The following is a 23,820-nucleotide window of genomic DNA, read 5'->3' on the forward strand; positions in this document are numbered from 1 at the left end:
ATTTGTATGGCTGCATCAGTGCTGGAAAGTTAGAGGGGCTTTTGGAAGCACTGTAAAAATATTCCCTATACCAAGATCCAATAGAACAAGCATCATTTCCAAATCTGCCAACCTGGTATAAGTCCTCTTCTCAGCCAGTTTATTCCAACTCACCACCGGTTTTGGCACGCCAGGAATATTAACCACTCCTCACTCAGAGATGGACAAAGGCCGCTCTCGTAGCCTGCTTGCCACCACCAGAGTTGCTCCCTGGGTCTATTTAGCCACCACGCAGAAATCTCACGGGGCAAGGGGAGGGGAGGCCAGTGGGGAGCCCAGTCGGAGGCAGGCACCAAGTTCATTTGTCCTGAAGATTTAATGAGAGACTGAACCGTGGCCCGGAGAGAGGGGAAACAAACACAGCAGTGCCAGTCTGAAAGCAGGGAGATGTCTTGAGCAGCAACAGAACAAACCTGCTCAGTCCTTGTGGCTAAAAGTCCCTCCAAGGAGTCTGCATTGGGCCCTCCAGGCAGTAGCACTCGCAGAGTGGAGACGTCTCCTCCTCTTTGCTCTCGCTATCCAGAATGGCTCTGAAGGCGAGTGGGAGGGGCCACTTACATGGCACGTTGAGGCACCTGCAAAACTTTGTGCTGTGCCCTCCCCCAGGAATGCTACCACTCCCATTGTGACACACGGGGCCGGCTTGAGGAGGTGTCAAGAGAAAGGTGTGTTGAAGCAGGTAGGCCAGGCCTGGGCCACTTGGGAGGGGGGCTGTTATGAGTGAGACCTGCTAGTTTCTATGCCACCCTGGAGAAAACCTGTAGAGACCAGAAGTGGTCCAGGAGCCAAGCAAAGAGTTGCACATTCAGCTGTATCTCCTGAACAGCCCAGGCCTAGTGGGCAGAATGCAGAGAGAGTTTGGGGTGGAGAGGTGCTGCTGGATGAATTGGCTCCTCATGTCCAAATGCAGTCAGCCTCCTGATGCTCCAGAGGGAAAGGAGGAGACCTCTTCTAACTCGAGTCCATCCTGTCTTTGGACAAGGAGTGCCCCACTGGGTATCCACAACACACCTGCACTCCGGAGAACAGAGACAGTGAATGACGCCTGCACTGGGAAGGTCCAGCAGCGCTGGGACAGCCCCGTCACTCAGACCACAACCAATGCGGCTCCATTTTCAACGAACAGCCAGGATAACATCTCTCACCCAGGAAGCCATCTCTCCACCTACCACTCCCTTCAGTGGGGCGCTCACCAATGGCAGCTGACGGAGGAGGGGCAGCACTGGCAGAGCACCCAGGATCCTCTGAGCAGCAAGAGAAGAACAAACTTCTGGCTTGTTTAGACTCAGTCTAAAAACCATGAAGTGGGGGCAGGGTCGGCCTTAGACGCTGCGGGGCTCAAACAGGCAAACCCGGAAGAAAGTTGGTGGCGACACGAAAACGTTACTTCCAGATGGCCGAATTTCAGGGCAGGCAGGAGGGACCAGCAAGAGCGAAGCTCTGCTCACCACACCAGCTTCACAACGCCTCAGCTTGGAGGATGCCATGCCGGAGCATGAGCTGAAGAGCAAAGTGCAGGCTGTGGCTGCAGGCGGGCCATTCTCTGCCTAGCATGGGGGCCCCTCAGGTACAGGGCCAGATTGGGCCCCGTTGGTCCAGTCAGCCTCAATCCAGCCCTGAGTGGGGGAAGAGACAGGGAGTGTCACTGATGATGGCAACACCTTAGAGAAGATGACACTTGGAACAGAGCCAAACTTGGCAGTCGTTGGCACAGGGGACCCTGAGGGCGCAGTCCCCGTGGCTCTCTTCCCCTCTTCTGTAGGCTGTTTCACACACATAGTATTATTCTTTGTATCTCAATTTCTCCAAAGCTTGAATCAGCTCATAAAATGATAAGAACCCACTCAGTGACCAGCTACTTACATCGTCAGGAAGCCCCCCCCAATGGGCAACAGCCTTCACTCTCTGCCCGTGACGTTGGTCTCCCACACAGGGGGCCTGCAAGGCTCAAGACTTAGGCTCAGGGTGTGGACCACCTTCTCCCATGATAAGATCATCCCTAAGGCCCGCATCCCTAAGGCTGCTCATCAGCAATTGGGTCTGTAGGAAGCAGGGAAAGCGTCTGGGACACAGTGGCCATCTCTTCCTGAAACACTGCGCAGGAGGCTCATCAGACCGAAGGGCCTTCAGGCATCAAGTAAAAACCGTTTCATTTACGGCAGGCTTTTGAAAATGCTTAATTCTTGGTCCTTTACTTTGCTATTCTGAGCTGTTGCGAGCTCTAATTTGTATGTTGTTTTAGAGGTTTTAAAACTGAAAGGCAGGGCACAAAAATGAAAGAAAAAGAATTCTTGCACATTACCTGGTTTCACAGATTATGAGTTGCAGTTAATGATTGCTCACCACTGAAAGAAAATCTGCATAGGCTTAAAGGAAATCTCTTTATTGTGGTACATGGTCCAGATCTGATCTCTGGAATTAAAACAAGTCATTGGGTCTTCATGAGACCCAGTTAAAATTATTCTACATTTAAAAGGAATGTTGCAAAGCCATCCATGAGATCTAATCAGCTTTGAATTTCTGCAGGGCCTCTGAATCGTGGGGTGCTAGAGAGGGCACATCCCTGCAGTTCCCATGTTGGAATCTAGGAGGCGATCTTCCCCAGGTGCAGTTCCCTTAACACCCGGTCACGGATCTCCTTGGTCTTGGCGCCGTAGACAATGGGGTTGAGCATAGCTGGGACCATCAAGTAGAAGTTGGCCAGGAAGATGTGGACATGGTGGGGTACACTGTGCCCAAAGCGGTGGGTGAGGAAGGAGAAGAGGCCAGGTGTGTAGAGAATAACAATGACCCCCACGTGGGCGCCGCAGGTCCCCAGGGCCTTGTGCCGCGCCTCCAGCGAGGGCAACCGAAACACAGCATGAAGGATCAGCCCGTAGGAGATGAAGATGAAGCTCAGGTCAGCACCAACGATGACAAGAGAGAGAATCAGCCCATAGAGGTTGTTGGGTGTGGTGTTCCCACAGGCCAGTTTCACCACCGCCATGTGTTCGCAGTAGGAGTGAGAGATGAGTCGAGAGCGGCAAAATGGCAGCCTCTTCACCAGGAAAGGGAAAGGCAAAACGCTCACCAGGGCCCGCACAGCAATGACAGTGCCCAACTTGGCCACAGTGGTGGTGGTCAGCAGTGAGGTGTAGCTGAGAGGGGAGCAGATGGCCACGTACCGGTCATAAGCCATGGCAGTCAACGTCCCAGACTCCACTACACAGAGCGCATGGATCATGAACATCTGCACCAAGCAGGCATCAAAAGCAATCTCTTGGGCACCGACCCAGAAGATGCTCAGCATTTTGGGCATGATGCAGGTGGGCAAGGCCATGTCAGCTAATGCCAGCATGGCGAGAAAGAGGTACATGGGCTTGTGCAGGCTGGATTCTGTCCTGATGACCCACAGCAGGGTGGCATTGCCCAAGACGGCCATAATGTAGATGAAGCAGAAGGGGATGGAGAGCCAGACCTGGATCTTCTCCAGCCCCGGAAGCCCCAGAAGGAAGAAGGAGGCGGAGGAAGCCACCTGGCTGCTGGTGTTGGAAGCAGCTGACATGATGAGACACAGTCGACAGAAGGTTCGGGTACTTGGGAAAGGCTGGCTGCCCGACTGACACTCCCCTCTCCAGTGGCACAGCTCACATTGTTGTGGGTCAGTCCCTCACATTCCTGTTTGTCTCAGTCCCCGTTTCCTGGTTTTACCTCCTAAATTTGTCCTTGCAAAGTGTTTGTTCCTTGCAAACTCCCAAGGACTAACTTTGTGTCTGTGATGCTCTTGGGTTTAGCTGCATCTTCCTCTCTGAAGGCTCTCAAAGGTCATTGCAGAGGCCACCAAACCATCCCACTCAACTCTTTCTTTGCTTCTCCAAACTTTCAGTTCCACGACACCCCTTTTTGAGAGGTGGGTTCCTGTGCCCTGATTTCGCAGGTGGAGTCAAAGATCCTGTTATCTAGTGGGTCCATGCAAATAAAGGAAGGCATAGTGATAACAGCTCAATGCGTTTATTCCATCTTCAGAACAGAACCTAGCAAAATACAAGGCAAACCCCTGCCTTTTTTAGCCTTTAACTCCGCCCAGACTTCCCGTGATTGGTGCAATTGAAACCTTAACTAGAGGGCCAATTGGATGGTAGGATTTCGATCCATCACCCGATTGGCCAGCCGTAAGTCTGGGCCAATGAGTTATGCAGGATTTCGATCCTGCATAACTTACATACATAACAGAGCCGATGCAGGAACATTCAGCAAAGCGTCATAAGACTCTCAAGTCAGCTCCTCATTAAGAAAACAGGGGTGCTTGCGTCTCACCCAGTCCGGCTTCTGAGCCCCAGCCCAGAATTCTTCCTTTTCTTACCTACATCCCTTCATTTTCCAGGGCCCTGTAAGGAAAAGAGTTTTCTTGGTTATGGCTTTTGATGTGGTTGATTTTACTGAAAGAGGAAGTTGTAGTTCAGGAGAGAACTGGTGGCGTCAAGACAGCATCCTCTGGCATCCTGTTCTGGAGCACGTAACCTAGAAAAATGAAGGAAAAGGACAAGCACAGAGCCAGACTGTGCTGGGACTGCAAACAGACTCAGGGAAGCACCCGAAGTCCTTCAGTGAAACAAGCTATCTGGGGAAGACACTGAGAAAAGGCTGAACCTGAAGTGTGAAGCCTTCACCCAAGAACTTAAGGCCCCAGTCCTGTCCAAATCCCCCCTGCCAATGCAGAAATGCCAGAAAGGTGCTTGCTGAAAAAGGTGGGAGTAGGGAGGTGATAAACAGCCTGCAGGAAGAATGTAAAGATACTTTGTACTGACTTCCTGGTCGGCTGCCCTAACTTCAATAGGTCTCCTCAGACATACACCACCTATTTTGGTGGCCTCTGTCCAAGGAGAGGAAAGGGGTGGGGAGGGTTTCATAGGAGGGGATAAGATTCGACATGCGCCATTGCCAATGGATTCGCTCCCTCCCGCCTCCTCTCCCTCCTCACCCAGAAACGCCCCCATTCCTCCCACTCCCCACCCACTGCCAACTCGCCCAGTACTGGTGGATGTTGTTGTAAGTATGCATGGCCACCAGCCACTGTTCTGGTGGCTTTGTTGTGCTCACTGGAGCTCCTGGTGAGCACATCAGTGTCACATGATGTGCATTAGGATGCAGGTACTTGCGCCCAGATCCTGGCACTTCTGCTGGCAGAAGCCAGTGGATAGGACGGGGCCGTAAGAAGAGCCCTTCTGTACCTGGCCGTAGAGCCCAGTGGTCATGTTTCCTGTTCCGGCGAATGCCTGATCAGATGCCACACAAGTGCCAGGGCAGCAGCCCTCCCCTCTTCCCTGCCTGCAGCATCTTGTCTTCAAGGAACGTTGGCACAGGTCTTGGGTCCCCCACCGATCCACGTTGATCCACAGCTCTCAGTGCTCTGCTCTTCCCATTTGTACCCCAACGGTCAGGCAGCGTAAGCAGTGCTACACTTCTACAGTGGAGAAACTAGTCAGCTTTTCCGTGTCCTTGCCAGCAGCACACGGTTTGCAAGACAGAGCAGATGTCAGCATTTCTGAAACATGTCCCGGACTCAGATCCAGCAGACATTAATTCGGGCACTGATGATGCGCACACCTGAGCTTCTTGGTCTGAAGGAGCCACTGATGTAGCATCAAATGCTCCAAGGTTGTTGCAATGCCCAATCCAAGCACTACATAGCTGACGTGCTCCCAGGTGCATCTGACAAGGGGAGAGTCAGTGCCTTAATTTATAGACTCAGAGAAGAGCCTGGGATTGTTTAAAACAAGACCAGCATTTCTCCAGCAGGTTCTGTCTTTGCATCAGTGGCAGCTGGGGAGTAGGCAGGAGAACCCTAGAGACTCTGCTGTGAACATGTGCAGTGGGTTATGGTTGACTCATATAGTGACTCCCTAGAAGTCAGCATGAAGAAGCATGCCAGATTAGCGCTGCGCTCTTTGACTGCAGCGTGTGAGGTCAAAGGTGGCTGAGCCATTGAACAACAGTGAAGGGCCAAACGGGATGTGAAGGGGTGGTCTTGTGACTGGAGAGCTGGAGCAGCTGCTTGCGGAGCAGAAGAAAGCCGGTGCTTGCTCTTTTGTGGTGCTGCCCCAGGAACCACGTGTGGAAATGGGCATAGAGGAGCACACTGCCTCTGAACCTGGAGGAGCCAGAATTGGCTCAGCCGGAGCAAGAGGAAACTCTTCCCCTTACCCCCGAGTAAGCCACCACAGCCCCAATGGGTCTCCTCAGGAAGTAAGAACATAAGAACAGCCCCACTGGATTGGGCCATAGGCCCATCTAGTCCAGTTTCCTGTATCTCACAGCAGCCCACCAAATGCCCCAGGGAGCACACCAGATAACAAGAGACCTGCATCCTGGTGCCCTCCGTTGCATCTGACAGCGCCCATTTCTAAAATCAGGAGGTTGCGCATACACATCATGGCTTGTACCCCGTAATGGATTTTTCCTCCAGAAACTCGTCCAATCCCCTTTTAAAGGCGTCTAGGCTAGATGCCAGCACCACATCCTGTGGCAAGGAGTTCCACAGACCGACCACACGCTGAGTAAAGAAATATTTTCTTTTGTCTGTCCTAACCCGCCCAACACTCAATTTTAGTGGATGTCCCCTGGTTCTGGTATTATGTGAGAGTGTAAAGAGCATCTCCCTATCCACTCTGTCCATCCCCTGCATAATTTTGTATGTCTCAATCATGTCCCCCCTTAGGGGCCTCTTTTCTAGGCTGAAGAGGCCCAAACGCCGTAGCCTTTCTTCATAAGGAAGGTGCCCCAGCCCAATAATCATCTTAGTCGCTCTCTTTTGCACCTTTTCCATTTCCACTATGTCCTTTTTGAGATGCGGCGACCAGAACTGGACACAATACTCCACGTGTGGCCTTACCATCGATTTGTACAACAGCATTATAATATTAGCTGTTTTGTTCTCAATACCTTTCCTAATGATCCCAAGCATAGAATTGGCCTTCTTCACTGCCGCCACACATGGGGTCAACACTCTCATCGACCTGTCCACCACCACCCCAAGATCTCTCTCCTTTTCTGTCACAGACAGCTCAGAACCCATCAGCCTATATCTAAAGTTTTGATTTTTTGCCCCAATGCACATGACCTTACACCAGGGGTGCTCACACTTTTTTGGCTCGAGAGCTACTTTGAAACCCAGCAAGGCCCAGAGATCTACCAGAGTTTTTTTTACAATGTTCGCACCATCATAACATATAACATTTATGTGTACAACGTATGTTGGTGTACCTTGAGCCCCACTGAGTATAGCAGGACTTACTCCTGAGTAGACATGCCTAGGATTAGGCTGTGAGGCTGCAATCCTAGCCACACTTACCTGGGAGTAAGCCCCATTGAGTACAATGGGCCTTACTCCCGGCGTTTCCTCCCAGAGGCACCTGAAGGGGGGGGTCGGCACTCCGTGATCTACTCATTTTGCCTCGTGATCTACCGGTAGATCGCGATCCACCTATTGAGCACCCCTGCCTTACACTTACTGACATTGAAGCGCATCTGCCATTTTGCTGCCCATTCTGCCAGTCTGGAGAGATCCTTCTGGAGCTCCTCACAATCACTTTTGGTCTTTACCACTCGGAAAAGTTTGGTGTCATCTGCAAACTTAGCCACTTCACTGCTCAACCCTGTCTCCAGGTCATTTATGAAGAGGTTGAAAAGCACCGGTCCCAGGACAGATCCTTGGGGCACACCGCTTTTCACCTCTCTCCTTTGTGAAAATTGCCCATTGACACCCACTCTCTGCTTCCTGGCCTCCAACCAGTTCTCAATCCACGAGAGGACCTGTCCTCTAATTCCCTGACTGTGGAGTTTTTTCAGTAGCCTTTGGTGAGGAACCGTGTCAAACGCCTTCTGAAATTCCAGAAATATAATGTCCACAGGCTCTCCCGCATCCACATGCCTGTTGACCTTTTCAAAGAATTCTATAAGGTTCGTGAGGCAAGACTTACCCTTACAGAAGCCATGCTGACTCTCCCTCAGCAAAGCCTGTTCGTCTATGTGTTTTGAGATCCTATCTTTGATGAGGCATTCCACCATCTTACCCGGTATGGATGTTAGGCTGACCGGCCTATAGTTTCCCGGGTCCCCCCTCTTCCCCTTGTACAAATTTGATGGTGGTACAAATTTGAGGAGAACAGAAGCAGGCCAGCTTGACCACCGCCATGTGGTCACAGTAGGTGTGAGCAATGATGTTGGTGCCACAATATTGCATTTTCTTGACCATGAAAGGGAAGGGAAAGATGAGGACGGCTCCCCTGAGGAAGGTAACCAGGCCCACTTTGACAATCATTGGGTTTGTCAAGATGGTAGAGTATCTCAGTGGGTAGCAGATGGCAACAAATCGGTCCAGGGCCATGAGCATCAGGACACCAGACTCCATCCCCGTGAAGGTGTGAACAACGTACATCTGAACCAGGCAGGAATTGAAGTCAATCTCCTTGAAATTTAGCCAGAAGATGCAGAAGGCTTTGGGCATTGTCGATGTGCCCATCACGATGTCAGTGATGGAGAGCATGGAGAGGAAGTAGTACATGGGTCTGTGAAGGACCTCCTCGGTCCAGATGATGTACAGAAGTCCGCAGTTCCCAGCCATGCCAATGAGATACATGGAGAAAAATGGGAAGGAGATCCAGACGTGAGCGTGTTCCAGACCTGGGATGCCATTCAGGATGAACTGCAGGAGGCTGCTGTCTGTGCCGTTGGGAGTGGCCATGCTACGCAGTTGGAGCGCATGCTCCACACTCACACTGTAACCTGCACAGGTGAAGAGTGTAAAACACAGAAACACGTTCATTGAACTATCTGCAGCCATGATCATCACTACCAACACTGAATAAACACTTCCTGGACAGAGTAAGGGGCGAGGGGATTTTACCACTTCCATGAACATGTCAAATGCTCTGGACATCCTGGGAAACTTTCCATAATTGTTCTACTGATGATTTTTTTATAATGTTTCACTCTGAACATGAACACTCCAGTCCATGTATGGAAATCACAGAAAACCTCTTTGTTATCTGTTAAAGGAGGTTTCCTGCTTCGTGAAATAAAGAACAGCTCAATCCAACCAGGGCCCAACCAGTGCAAATGGTGGCCAGACTTGGGTATGCACCAAGAGAGCACCTTGCCCCTGCTGGAGTCAGTCAGTCAGTTGACAGAGGTGTGTTTGAGGACACAGACAATATGACACCTGTAACCTCTTGCCACTCCTCGCATCAGGCATTTAGAGATCGGCTCCCACTAAAACCTGGCATATAGTCATCTTGGCTTGTAACCTGTGATGGACTTTTACTCCATCAATCTATCCAATTCACTTTTAAAGACAACTAGGCTTTCAGGTGCCATCACCACATCCTGTGGCAAGGAGTTCCACAGATAAATTACATGCAAGCTAAAGAAGTATTTTCTTTTGTCTGCTCCAGTATCGTGCCACTCAATTCTAGCGGCTGTCCCCTGGTTCTGGTGTTGTGCGAGAGGGAAAGACTTCACTCTCTCCATCCTGTACATAATTTTATAGGTCTCAACAAGATCTCTGGCCTTTTTTCTAGACCAAAGAGCCCCAAACACTGTAGCCTTTCCTCATAGGGGAAGTACCCCAGCCCAGTACTCATTTTAGTCGTGCTCTTCTGCACCTTCTCCAGTTCCACTAGGTCCTTTTTGAGACGTGGCAACTGGATGTGGGTTCTGGGGATCACCTGAGCCTCTGAATTTCCTGATCCTGGACTTGAAGGGTCTTTACCCACCAGTGAGCCGGCTCAAAGCCGTGTCCTTTCTTTACAGATCAGCTGGAGAAGCACCAACAGTAAGCATCAACACAGCTGGGAAACATGACTGTGGTCTTGAAATGACTCCACAGGCCACACAGGGCGCTGCAGTGTCCCAGAAGCCTCTTGGGTCCAAGACGGTAGAAAATGGGGCAAGAGTGGGGCAAGCGGAATCCAGATGTTCACCACAATAACTGCAAGTGATGATTCCTGGTGCCTGGAGCATTTGGCTTTGATGGCAGGATGTTTGTTTGACTCTCTGCAAATGTGATGTCTGTGCATTTCTCCTGTTAGTTTGTGACTTCCATTCAAGGCAAAGAGCACAGTCTGCCACACGTTAAACACTTTTATTATTATTATTATTATTATTATTATTATTATTATTATTAACAACAATATTTATATACTGCTTTTCAAAGTGGTTTACAGAGAAAGATCAAATCCATCAAGTGCCATCATGTACTAATGACCGCTGCATCTTATCTCCCTTTAAGAAGACACAGCACTGAATGTCGACGGTCAAACACTCACATTCTGCCGATTCCAGCAATGCAGGCAGCAGGATCTGATCTTCATATGGCCATCCAGGAATGCAAGAACCTCCTCCCCGGAAAGGGGATTGGACGGGGGCTGGGAGCTGGGCGGGCCCAGAGAGTTTTAGGGCACAAGCACCCAGCCCTCTTCTGCTTTTGCATGTGGGCACGGTGCCGACCCATCCAGCCCACCTTGAACTCAGGTGCAACTTCTGAGGAAGCTGTCTCTCTCCCGCGCTGGATCCCACAGGCCACCTGTTTGGTCTGTAAGGTGGGGTGTGGGGTGTGGACGGCTCTGCCCCAGGAAAGGCTCAGGCTGCAGTGCATGCACACTTTCCTGGGGGAGCCCCACGGAGCACAGGGGGACTGTTCTGAGCAGGCGGAGTGGCACTCAGCCCCTGGCTCCGCAGCTGGAGGGGGACGGGTGGCCGCCTTTCAGTCTGGAGGCAGGTCTTGTCTCCCTGCCTCCTCGGGGTCACCAGCGCACATGGCGCTCGCAGCTGCTGCGGAGCTCACCTGGTCGCTGGCAGGGGCTCCGCGATCGATGGCGTGGATGCTGCATTCCAGCCACTGACACTGCCAAGCACAGACTCTTGCTGGGAGCTCATCAGGGGTTTCGCCCAGAGCCGGCCAGCTGGAGGACGGCTTTTCCCGGCTTCTGGGCCTCATCAGCAATGAACAGCCCAAGGAGAACGCCAGCCGAGAGCAGTCAGGACAAAGGGAGGGCAGCACCAACCCCAGACTCAGACACAAGGATACTTGGGCGACAGAAGTGCTGAAGGAAATAAGGCAACGTATGTGCTGAGCCATGAAAGGAGAGCCAAGGCCCTCTAGGCCAGCACTCGCTTCCAAGAGTGGGCAGCCAGTGCTTCTGGGAAGCCCAAAGCAGCACATGCAGGCAAGAGGGTTCCCCGCCCCTTGCAATGGCTGCCCAGTTCTGCTACTGAGAGGCCCACTGCCCTGGTCAGGCAACCCCGCCCCCATTTCTCCTGTGACACCTCCTGCCTTTGAAGGTGCCAGCTCTTCACCCCTTCTTGCCTCCCGAGGGAATTTCTTTGTCTCCCACCTTCCATTTTAGGAGTGATAGTTGAAAACTGGAGCACTTTTGTTGGAAATGCGCATTCTTTCCTTTGGCACTTTGGGAAACCCCACACAGGATTTCTGTGCACCCAGAACACACCCAGAATCTTCTGCGGGCTGCAGTATTCCCAAGGCAGGTCTGCCAACAAGTCGGCCAACAGGTGTCAATGTGGAAAGTGTCCCCTGAAGACAGACAGTGGGACCCCCCACCCCCTCTCTGCCTATCAGCACCTCCAAGCACCATTTCATCTCTCAAACACTGTCAGAGATCAGCCAATGAACTCAGCAGCAAACAAAGACAAAAGTGGGTCCAAAATCTGTGGCAAGCAGAGAAAATCCACCCAGTGCTCTGATCCAAAGAATGGCACAGGGCCAAATATTCTAAAGGGTAACAAAAGAAGAGAAATCATTTTGAGGAGATTTGGGGGATCAGATTTGCTTCAGGTGCAGCTCTAAACACACCCCAAACTTACGTATTTCTGCTTGAAAGTTATCCAACAACGTCAGGTGAATCGTCGATTAATGGCAACTACCAAATACTGATCTCGGGGCCAGTCAGGTCAGACGAAGAACTGAACCTCCCAGAAGCCGTGTCCAAAATGGAGCTCCCTTTTCATTCCGCTCACGTTGCGACCAGGAACCGCAGGAACAGGAATGTGTAGAGACTGGTTTCCATGCCCCTGAAACCAGGCCCTCTGAGTTCAGCCACGGTTCTCTCCAAGCCAAACACAAAGAGCAAAAGCAGCAGCTGTGCTTGTGAGCATGCGGGAGGGGTCTGGGCAGGAGTCGTGAGCTCCGAGTTCCACAGGCGCTCTCGGTGGAGTCCCTTCAGCAGTCTGCTCTCTCCCTCCCTTCCCTTCTCCAACCAGCTGTGTGGGCAGCAGCCGGAGAGTGAGGCAGCAGAAGTGACCTCTCTGGTGGGACTCAGATATGGCTCTGCCACTATCCTTGACTCCGTGTTGCCCACACTGTATCCTGGCAGCTTTCGTCCCTTGGATGGCAGGGGCGATGCTGAAAGCAGCCAAGGTCTTGGACCGTCCGCAGAGAGAAATGCCCACTTGCTGGAGGTGCTCAGGAGGGACCTACTCCCTGGCAGCACGACTGGCCTTTCCCTGGACAATCCGGGACCACTTATAGCGCTCCTGTGTGCGGTCCCTCTGGGCACCCCCGGCTCAGTGGCCTCCAAGTGGTTCTGCACGGCAGCCCCGTGAGACATGAAGGTGTGCCAAGAGGAATCCCCGTTCTCCTTTTTTCAAGACTCTTTTCTGTTGACCTTCGGCATGCAAAGATGGCACTCTCCCTCAGAGCTGTGCCCCCCCTTTCCCAGCTTCCCAGCAGTGGCTTCCTGTTTCCTGTACCTCAGAAGACGGGCACCCAGACAAGTCCCCATGCAGACATCAGACCACCTGCATATCTACGTGTTCTCAGCCCCACCTCCCCACCCTCAGTGTTTCCACATTTTGCTTCATGGTCTGGCCGAGGGTCTTCTTTATCCATGTCCCAGGAACAGGTCTGTGGCCTTGTCCAGGAGTTCAGTGACTGAGCAGCCAGCCAACCAGTTCAGAGGAGGCCATTCATCACCAGCTCAGTGGAGAGGGCAGGGACTGCAACCATGAGTCCCTCCCTACTCCATCACAGGCTCCCTCCATAATTGCCATTGAGGTTGGTGCACTTTGTACCTGCTTTCCTCTTTTCTGCAACAGCTTCTGCACTTTTGCCAGGATCCAGGAAGGGGTTTTGTTTCCTCCTGGCTTGTTCTAATCAGCTCTGTCCAGGTCTGAGTTAAAACAACGAATGGGCACAGTCCAGATTTTCCAGTCACCAGTCACTCCAAAGTCCAAACTCTGCTTGGTACCAAATAAACAGACTTCATGGTTTCCCTCCAGGGGAGGAAGTCAGTGGTGGGGAGTCGCCAGGGCCTGAAAACTGCTGACAGCGCAAAGGAGTCTGGCCCAGGCTGCTGCCAGAGCATCTTCCTCTCAGGGCTTGGCTTTCCCTGTGACGCCTCTTGGCTTGCCTGTTCCAGCACAGGATAGGATTGTGCCCTTAATTACACTAAATCTAAAATTCTTGTGTTTGAGAAATTTTGGAAGTAACGCTCCTGGGTTTTCCATGGCAAGGGGATTCAGCAAGTTAAGACATTTAGGTGTTTGGGTTTGAATTCCCATTACAAATTGCCATGGGTCCCTCAATGCATTTCAGCGATTAATTCTGCTAAACTTTCATCTCAGGCCATATTACGTTTCTTTTACTTGAAAGGAAATTCATTCATTCCAGCAGCTGTGCATATTTTTAATGCCAAAACTGTTATGTATGCAAGTTTAATGTATCTATGGAGAACTCGCGCAAGGAAAGCGCCCTACAGGTAGACCACAGCTGCGATACAAGGACATCTGCAAGAGGAGTCTGAAGGCCTTAGGAGTGGACCTCAACAGGTGGGAAACCCTGGCCTCTGAGCGGCCCACTTGGAGGCAGGCTGTGCAGCATGGCCTTTCCCAGTTTGAAGAGACACTTGGCCAACAGTCTGAGGCAAAGAGGCAAAGAAGGAAGGCCCATAGCCAGGGAGACAGACCAGGGACAGACTGCACTTGCTCCTGGTGTGGAAGGGATTGTCACTCCAAGATTGGCCTTTTCAGCCACACTAGACGCTGTGCCAGAATCACCTCTCGAGCGCGATACCAGAGTCTTTCGAGACTGAAGGTTGCCAACATGTATAAGTTGTGCAGGATCGAAATCCTGCATAACCAATTGGCCCAGTCTTAATGGCTGGCCAATCGGGAGGTGGATCGAGATGCTACCCGTCCGATTGGCCCTCCAGTTTAGCATGACAATCAGGTGACTGATTCAACAGCACCAATCATGGGGAATTTGGGCAGAGCAAAGGGGTATAAAGCAAGGCGTGTTTACCTTGTGTTTTATTGCCAGGTTCTGTTCTGAAGATGAAATAAATGTGTTGAGCTGTTATTTCTTGACCTGCATTTATTTGGACCCAACATTTAACAAAAACTTCAGCCCAACTCTTTCATGGGATTCAAATTTGGCTGCTGGCCTTCAATTAGGAAGTTGAGAGGAGTCTCTCAACCTTTTTATATAAGCTCTTTGGCTTAGCCCACTGACTTCTGTGCACAGCCTTATGTCTGGAGGCCAAGCAATATAGACTGGAGCATTTAGCTTGGGCCAGATTTATCATGTTCTGGCTCAATGTTTGCTTCAATACGGGGCAAGCTCCTCTTTTCCAAGCCTTATTTTCTGATTCCTGGCAATCTATGGGTTTTCGTCATTGCATCCTTAAAATCCGCTCTATCAGCCTCTCGCTGGATTCTTTGGGCAATGATACTTTGAATAGGATGATGTGAGCATCTTGCACAAATTATGGGACATCGAAAACCAGGAAATTAATGCAGCTGCTAATAAGACCCATTCCCCCTTCAGTTGCAGTTACCATTGGTCCTTGGTTGTTGTCCCAGATACCTGTATGTGCTAAACGATTCAGAGATCCATCTAGCTTTAACACTTGCTCGGTGTAATGTGTTTCCAGCTCGTGAGTTAGAAGCTAGATTGTTGGCATTCTCAAATTCCAACCAAATTTACATGTAATCTGGGGGCTACTGAATCCTTAGCTCATATAGAACTGCACTGCCCTTGTTATATGGATATTAGAAGTTCCAAATTTATTTTCAGATGGCCCTTTATGGGCATGGGATGATGAAATCCTATGTTTGCTTCTAGCTTCTACTGACGTGCTGGTCATAAACCAACTGGCTAAATTTTTGCATGATATTCTAACTAGATGCAGAACCATATTCCCCACCCACCCTTCTATCTTGTAAGCAGAGAGTCTATTTTTATGTCTGTATTTTTTTTTTTTTGTATGACTGCCAATCCTAGTAAAGGATTTTGAAATTTTAAAAAAATTGTTTTCTATTTTTTCTCTGATATACAGGTGAATGTCGCTTAGCGATGTTCCGACTAGAGATGGCCCGCATATGCGACGGCTGCCACTGGTCCCAGTCCCCCTCCCCCCAAGCCTCCAAAGTCAAGGGGAGCTGTGCATCTGCGTGTTGCCTCTGCGAGGCTCGGAAAGGCTGAAATAGCTGAAAAGACGCAATTTTCTGCTTCCTTGGGAAACCGGAAGTGACTTTTTTGCCTTATAATGAGAAAAAATGTAACTTCCATTTTCCTGATGGAAACCAGAACTTGTGTTTTCTTGGCTGTTTTCTGCCATTCTGAGCCTCTGCAGGGCTCAGAAAAGCCTCTGAAGGCAAGGGGAGCAGCTCTCCTCAGCTACGAAGACTTCGTTTAACATCAATCCTCCCTTGGCGAAAAGGGTGCCTGTCCACATCCCTGTTGTTAAGAGACACATGACTGTACCTAAATACCAATTTGAGATCACCGGAAGCTCCCATGAGCAGTGAGAACTTGAGAAGCAACTGAAAAGTTGAGCTGAGCTATTTCCACCTGCTTTTTGGTGAGAGCAAAGAAGCCATCTTGGCTGCCCTTCAGTGAGAGAGAAGGAGCTGTTTGTCAGTCAGTGTGGGAGAAGTGATACCAGACTTTGAAAGATCCATCTGGAACATTGTTGTTCTTGAAAGATTAGAGTGTTATTGTAGAAACACCCTTGGGGGTTTAGAGAAAGTCTGCCTATGTGCACCACCTTCTATTAAAATCAGAGGAGTAATCCAATGACCAAGAAAGACAGTATACAAATACTGGCTTTTGTTGTTGTTGTGTTGCTGTTTGGTCAGTGAAGATCAGCCAATGAAACCCAGGACCGTGACAAAGCAGAAGTTCCCACTTCCCTGGCAGTCACCAAAGCCAATTCTCATTCTGAAGAATTCTCAACTGCTCTTTGGCTCCAGGACACTGGAAATGTGTAGAGCACCCTTGTAGAAACTGCAGAGAAATCCCTTGTTGAAGACATAAAAGCTTAAGAGATTACCGCAAACTGGGGGGGGGGCATTCTTCAGATGTGCCAAATGGGCAGTACAAATTACATGGATGTACAAAGTACATGGGTGAAGCTACATGAACAGAAAACTTCATGCAAGAGTGAAGGCCCAAAGCCAGAGGCTGTGAACCTGGAGCGGCAGAAGACCTTGGTGCATTTACCGTTACTCGGTCATGACAGCCTTGAAGTGAAATGCCTGTTGGCTTCCTGATGGCATTTCCTTTTTGCAAGCCTTTCTTTTCTTTCCTCGGATGCAGGAGGTCTCAATCATGCTACAATCAAAATTGGATTCCCTGCAGACATCATGCATTGGTGTCTTCTATGTTAAACCAACATTTAGTCTCAGAGGCTATTGCACACATGGTCCACAGGAGTGCAGTGATTTTGGACCAGCAGTGGAGGAGAGTGGGTGGACGGAGGTAGGCACTCCCCTTCAATCTGCTGCCTGAGGCAACTGTCTCAACTGGCTCCATGGATGGGCCAGCCTGCCTGTCCATTCTCTGAGCTCTGCATTAGGGGCCCTGTTCTGAGTCTCATTTTCTGCAGAAGCCGAGTTGACTCCCTCACCAGGCAGAACCTTTTGAGTGCTTGAGTAACTCCCTCCCCAGGAAAATACAGTCAGCCCAGTCACTGACAATTATGCAGCATACATGGGCAATGGATAGCATGTCAGAGCAGCTCTATGCAGAGGCCTGATGGCTCAGATCGAGGGAGGGCCATCTAGTCCAGTATCCTGTTTCCAGTAGAGGCCAGTCAGGTGCCTTTGGGAAACCTACAAACAGCTCTCCCTGGGCATTTGAGCAACTGGTATCGGGAGATCTGCTGCCTCTAAACTGGAGGTCCCTTTTAATACTGGCTCTTTCTTTTACACCCCTTTCTCCTGGCTCCTAACACCTGCCTAGTTCCTAGTTCTTGGCACTTTCATTCCTGCTTCCAACTGACTTGCTTTCATTGGCATTTGCTCACCCATATCCAAGGACATCTTTCCTCATTTGCCCCTTTCAGTCCAGGCCCTTTGCTGTACATGTGGTTAGATGTTGCCCCAAAGTGTGCCACTTACATTTAATATTTTACATTCAATCTCCTTTTGACATTTTGTTGTCTACACACTGGATGGCGATTGATCCTTTTGGAGCTCCTGAGAATCTGGTTAGATTTCACTGTCCAGGTGGCCCTTGCCCATCCTCCCCAAAGCCACCTGACACTTCAGAGGACATGTTTGTGGCTGACCTCGTGACTGTCTAGTGGCTTAGAGCAGGGGTCTCTAAACCCTGGCCCGGGGGCCAGATGCAGCCCACAGTGAGCCTCTATCCAGCCTGCAGCCAGCCTCTGGCCCACTGAGAACCTCTGGCCCACTCAACTGAACATGACCAGAGCTATTCTCTGGTCATGTCCAGAGTGTGTTCTGAGGACCAGGGACATGGGGGAATAGAGGTCCATTTGAATGTGTGCTTTATTTCTGTGGTGCGTTTTGGTGCTTGGAGAAATCCTGATGTGTTTATTTAAACTGTATATTAAAAAAAAAAATTCCAGCCCTCGACACTGTGCCACATATTTGATGTGGCCCTCTGGTCAAAACGTTTGGAGACCCCTGGCTTAGAGAAACAGCTGGTGAAGTGTCACAAGGAGGCTTCATACATCTTCCCCGGTACATTGACGAGCCTTTCCCTTGCAGCTGTTTGTTTTGTTTATTGTGCATTTTATATCTTACCTCACTCCAGCTAGACTCAAGGCAGCTGCCAATCAAAAATGAAAAATGTAACATAACTGAACACCCAAAAAGCTAAAATGAAACAGTTGCAAAACAATTCTAAAAACAAGCAGGAGCTCAGGGAATGTCCCCAGCATGCTCTTGGTGAGTGCAGAAGTGAAGCCCTCGGAGCAAACGAACAAGGCGCTGGGAAAGGAGAGCCCCCCCCAACACACACACGGCTCCTCCCTGGGCCACAGGTGCCTCTGTTAATGATGGCAGCCGTCCCACAAGCCCTGGAGCGAAGTGGCTGCCCCACAGGACTTTCAGTGCAGAGTTTAAAAACTCCCCTTCCAGCCACCCTGTGGCATATTCTGTGGACGTGGCTGTGGAGGTCCAAGAAGGCATAGTGAAGGTCCAGGTGAGTGTGGCGAGGCAGCACCTGCTCCGAACCCCAGGAAGGGCAACTGCTGGGAAGGCCCCAGCATCTTGCTCAAGAACCAGGCAGGCAACAGGAGGCGGGTTGGGCCTGGCGAGGCTGTCCAAAGCCGACTCCAGGGGGAGTGGATGCCCAGACACGCAAGGCAGCCCTGGGGTGGGGCCTCTGGAAATGTGCTCAGAGGTGAGAGAAGCTGAGGAAAGTGAGCTGCCTCCACTTGGAGTGCTGGCTGTTTGGGGGGGCGGTCGGTGAGAGCAGCAGGCCTGCCATTGTTTCCGAGGACCTGTCAAGGGCCAGGGAGGGAGGCTCATCAGAGCTCCGAGCCCGATGGGGGGGGGAATTCTTAGGCCTTGGTTGGGGCAGCCTCCCTCTGTCAGCACCACTGGCAGTGCTTGTTCACGGGCAGTTTCCAAAGTGGTAGGCAAAACAGCCGCTCACATTTGGTTCGCCTTTTCACCGGCAACGGGCAAGGCAGGACTAGCACTGGAGGGTCGCGCACAAGTTTGGTGCTCAGCCTCACGGGGAGAGCCAGGAGGACCTTCCTGCCATTCTCCATCCAGCACTTGGAAGGAGCAGGTCTGGGAGCCACAGGTGATCCTGCCTCTCCTGCCCTCCTGGGCTGGCTAGAGGGCCCCTCTCAAAAGCCGCTCCCTCTGACAGCGCAAGGCGAAGTGGGGTGTTAGGGGGCCAGGTGTGCATCAGAAAGCACGGCTGTGCATGTCTGCAGGATCTTCCCGCGCTTGGCTAAGGGGCTGGCTGCAGGGTTTCAGGACCCCTGTGAGCAGAGGCCACGGAGCAGCAGGAGCTGAATCCCTCCAGAGGCCTGTGGTTGGGGGCTGCCGCTTTGGGGAGTGTCTGCTTCCCATTTTCCTCCCAGCAAAGACACCACAGAGCCCCATGACACACAGTTCACTTTGCCCCAGCAGGGGTGGATTAAGGTAGTGCAGGACCTGCAGCATGTAAAGGGCCCTAAATTTAAAAAAATACACATAAATATTAAAACAGTAGGACTTATTCCTATCATGTTTGCAATGACATCTGTAATTATTATGTTGCAAGCTACACGCAGCCCCCCCCCCCCCCAACATGTAAACAACAACATTGGTTGGTTTAAAAGATTTTTATACCACTTTTCTAAAAACCCAAAGCGGTATAAAACAAAACAAATATATCATTAAAACATCAGAATAAAAATATTAAAATAAAACAATTTTAAAAAGCAATAGAAGAGCAGATAGCAGATTAAAACGTACAGCAGCATAAGAGTTAAGGGGTTCCTCGGGATTACCTCCTTTCCCAAAGGCCAAGCAAAACAGAGAGGTCTTCAGACCCTGCCAGAAACCACAGACTGAAGAAACTGCTCTCAGAACTTCTGGCAGCTGGTTCCAGAGGTGAGCTGCCAGAACCGAGAAGGCCCTGCGCCTTCCCACCATCCCCCTGGCTTCATATGGCAGCGGCATCCTGAGAAGGGCCATTCCTGATGCGCAGGAATATTTGGGGGAAGGCAATCCTTGCTGTGTAGGGCTTTAAAGGTCATCATCAACACCATGAATTGTGCTCAGAAAGGAATGGGGAGCCAGTGTGGAGGCAGGTTGCCTCTGATTGCCAGATGCAGGGGAGGTCACCAGGATGCAGGATGTGTCTGCTGTCTTGTGTGCTCCCTGGGGCATTTGGTGGGCCGCTGTGAGATACAGGAAGCTGGACTAGATGGGCCTTTGGCCTGATCCTGCAGGGCTCTTCTTATGTAGCTGTCAGAGCAACAGCATAGTGCATTCCACATGCTGAACCCCAGTGATCAATCGAGCTGCCACATTCCGCACCAACGGCAACTTCCAAACCATTTTCATGGGAAGCCCCACATAAAGTGCATTATGGTAGTCTAACTGAGATGTCACTAGGGCATAGACCACCATCAACAGATCCAACTGACACAGGTATGGCTGCAGCCAGTGTACCAGCTGAAGCTGAGCAAAAGCCTCCCAGATCACAGGTGCCACCTGAGCATCCAGGGACAGCTGTGGGTCTAGGAGAACTCCCAGGCTGTGAACCTGCTCCTTCAGAGAGAGTGCTGCCCCATCCAGAGCAAGTTGTGGGTTTAATAGCTGCATAGCCACCTTCCAAATGAGGAACTCGGTCTTATCTGGGTTTAATTTCAGTTTGTTAGCCCTCATCCAGGCCCCAACTGCTTTCAGACAGTGCCCCAGAACTTCAACAGCCCCCTTGGAACTTGGTGGAAAAGACAGAGCAGGATGAAATCCACATATTGTTAACACCCAACTCTAAGTCCCCAGATAACCAGCGGCTTCATGTAGATGTTAAACAACATGGGGGACAAGATAGATCCCCGAGGTACTCTGCAAGTCAGTGGTCAGGGAGCCGAATGGGTGTCCCCCAGTCTCACCATCTGGATCTGATCTGTCAAGCAGCAGTGGAATCACTGCAAGTCAGTGCCTCCAAGCCCCAACTCCATCAGTCCAGAAGAACACCATGGTCGATGGTGTCAAAGGCCATTGAGAGCTCCAGCAGGACCAACAGGGACACACTGCCCCATCCAGTCCCCAGCGCAGGTCATCTGCCAAGGTGACCAAGGCCATTTCCATCCTGTGGCCTGGACTGAAACCAGACTGAAAGGAGTCCAGATAATCGGCTTCTTCCAGAATTCCCTGGAGCCGAGATGCCACCACCCGCTCACTCACCTTGGCCAAAAATGGGAGGTTGGACACAGGTCAAAAATTATCCAAGACCGCTGGGTCTAGGGAGGATTTCTTCAGAAGAGGGCGAATCACCGCAGCCTTTCATGCTCTTGGCAGTACCCCCTCCCTGAGAGAGGGCTTTACTATCATCCCCACCCAGTCCACCAAACCACCTCCGGCAGAACATAGTAGTCATAGCAGGCAGGTGGAGAATCTCCCTGATTCTCTTGTGGTGTCACATGCAACAAACCGCTAAAGGGCTGCCAGTGTCTGAGATGCACGTTTCACCAGAGACCGCTTGCAAGCATTTAGCTCGGGCCCTTGAAAAATGCAAGGCCCACAACATTTGCTGCTTTTGCTACTAGTTAATCCAGCTCCTCCCCATCCCTGTGCAAGTGAACGCTGAATTCCTTTACAGAGCTGCCCAGCGTGTGAGCGCAGCCCATCCAAATACACACACACACCCCCAGGCAGAGACAGAAGAGCTGCAGCTGATCCTCCCTGCTGTCACTCAGCGATGTTTGGTCGTCCCCTCTCCGTGTCGTCTCTGGTTTAGGAGACTGAAATGATCTCTCCAAGAAACACGAACACAAGCCAGGGAGACTCCCCTGTTCTGCACTCCAGTGATGGAAAGTGATGTGTCCGGCACCTCCAAGAAGTGGCCTCCTAGGGAGTCTGCCTCAGCTCCACCCAGCCCAGTCTTCCTTGCCCTGCCCAGGGCTTCGGGATGGGCGGGAGGGGCCCTTTCCTAGGCCTGATTAGAGGATTGGCCAGGGATTGGACCTGGGCCTTACCTGCGTGCCAAGCCAGGGGGCTCTGTCACTGAGTTGCAGCCCCTCCACCAAGTGCTCCCTCTAATTCTCTTGACCCGAACCTCCAACCATGGCACTGTCTGACTGTTCCATTGTTTCAGGTCCAGGCTATGCAGTGGTCCCAGGAACCAAGCCCCCAAAATGTCATGCTACAATCAGTCCGCCCCTTCAGCATTCATCTTAACAGGGATCCCAGGCCTGGAGGCCGCTCACTTCTGGGTGGCCTTTCCCTTCTGCTCCATGTATGTCGTGGCCCTGCTGGGGAACATCGCCATCCTCCGTGTGGTCAAGAGGGAACCGAGCCTCCACCTGCCCATGTACTACTTCCTCTGCATGCTGGCTGCCATTGACCTGGTGCTGAGCACCTCCACTGTGCCCAAGATCCTCAGCATCTTCTGGTTCCACTCCCAGACCATTGGCTTTGGTGCCTGCATCACCCAGATGTTCTTCATCCACGGCTTCTCAGCAGTGGAGTCGGGAGTGCTGCTGGCCATGGCCTTTGACCGCTACGTGGCCATCTGCACCCCCCTCCGCTACACCGCCATCCTCACCAACTCTGTCATTGCCAAGATTGGGTGCGCAGCCTTCGTGAGGGGCATCGGCTTCATGACCCCCTTGACCTGCATGGTGAGCCGCCTGCCCTACAGGGGGCCCAACGTCATCGCCCACTCCTACTGCGAGCACATGGCAGTGGTCAAGCTGGCCTGTGGAGACACAACCCCCAACAACATCTACGGGATCACGGCCGCCACTTTTGTGGTCGGCTCAGATTCCATCTTCATTGCCATTTCCTACCTGCTCATCCTAAGGGCAGTCATGGGGCTTTCCTCCAGGGAGGCGCGGCTGAAGTCCTTTGGCACTTGTGGGTCTCACCTCTGTGTCATCCTCCTCTTCTACACACCTGGACTCTTCTCCTTCTACACCCAGCGCTGGGGTCACAACGTTCCCACACACATCCACATCCTGCTGGCTGACCTCTACCTCCTGGTGCCACCCATGCTCAACCCCATAATCTACGGCATGAAGACCAAGCAGATCCGTGACCAGGTGCTGAAGCCCTTCTGCCCCAAGGCCACCCAAGCTGGGTCTTGACTCCAACTGACCTCAGGCCTTGACGTGTGAGGCTGGGTGGTGGAGGGGACAATTCTTGCATGACTGTTCAGAGAATCTGCCAGCCAACACCTCACAGATGTGCCTGTTTCAACAGTTAGGGCAGTCTTGCCATTGTAAGGCACAAGATGTGTGCCTCTTGAATGGAGATGCCCCACAGTCAGTCCCTGGTGCCTTGTCCAGCACCCCACCCCTCTGGACAAATCCAGCACACTGGATTCCATGAGACAACAGCACCTGTGGGGTTTTAACGCTGACCTGAGCACTATCAACTGACCCTGCCAATGGTGTCCTCCCAACCCGACAATGACACGCCTTGCCCTTCAAGACTCCTGCCTTCAAGCCAGTCCTTCAGGCTGAGTGTTGTGCTGAGTTTCCCCACACCAGCTCAAATCTGCCTGACCTCCTGCCTTTGGTCCTCTGCTCCTTGCATAGGACTACACCAGCGATTTTCAACCTTTTTCATCTCACAGCACACTGACAAGGCATTAAAATGGTCAAGGCACACCATCAGGTTTTTGACAATTGACAAGGCACACCATGCTGCCAGTGGAAGCTCACCTCCCCCATTGGCCCTACTAATAAATGACCTTCCTTCAAATTCCTGTGGCACACCTGTGGACCACTTGCGGCACACCAGTGTGCCACGGCACAGTGGTTGAAAATGGCTGGACTAGACAGAGTCATCCAGGCCACCCCTCCC

At 51.4% G+C, this 23,820-nt stretch overlaps 3 protein-coding genes across 4 annotated transcripts; 1 reads left to right on the forward strand and 2 right to left on the reverse strand.

Moving 5' to 3' along the window:
* Positions 1-2,623: 2,623 nt before the first annotated feature.
* LOC136644031 (olfactory receptor 52D1-like) lies at positions 2,624-5,079 on the reverse strand. 2 transcript variants are annotated; one of them, XM_066619498.1, is made up of 2 exons: positions 5,055-5,079; positions 2,624-3,543 (listed from the first exon to the last, which is right to left on the reverse strand). In XM_066619498.1, exons 1-2 carry the CDS (start codon positions 5,077-5,079, stop codon positions 2,624-2,626), a joined length of 945 nt encoding a protein of 314 aa, XP_066475595.1. The 2 variants fall into 2 exon arrangements, with proteins under 2 accessions (XP_066475595.1, XP_066475594.1); XM_066619497.1 differs by lacking the exon at positions 5,055-5,079 and having other exon boundaries at positions 2,624-3,583.
* Positions 5,080-8,116: 3,037 nt separating this feature from the next.
* On the reverse strand, positions 8,117-8,761 carry LOC136643941 (olfactory receptor 52N4-like). Its single transcript, XM_066619370.1, has one exon. The coding sequence runs from the start codon at positions 8,759-8,761 to the stop codon at positions 8,117-8,119; it is 645 nt and encodes a 214-aa protein (XP_066475467.1).
* Positions 8,762-12,099: 3,338 nt separating this feature from the next.
* On the forward strand, positions 12,100-23,099 carry LOC136643942 (olfactory receptor 52P1-like). The gene is made up of 3 exons (XM_066619371.1): positions 12,100-12,632; positions 20,926-20,945; positions 22,180-23,099. The coding sequence occupies exons 1-3, from the start codon at positions 12,100-12,102 to the stop codon at positions 23,097-23,099; spliced, it is 1,473 nt and encodes a 490-aa protein (XP_066475468.1).
* The last annotated feature ends 721 nt before the right edge of the window (positions 23,100-23,820 follow it).

This window comes from Tiliqua scincoides, chromosome 3 (genome assembly GCF_035046505.1).
Source record: "Tiliqua scincoides isolate rTilSci1 chromosome 3, rTilSci1.hap2, whole genome shotgun sequence".
In the NCBI taxonomy this organism is placed as follows: domain Eukaryota; kingdom Metazoa; phylum Chordata; class Lepidosauria; order Squamata; family Scincidae; genus Tiliqua; species Tiliqua scincoides.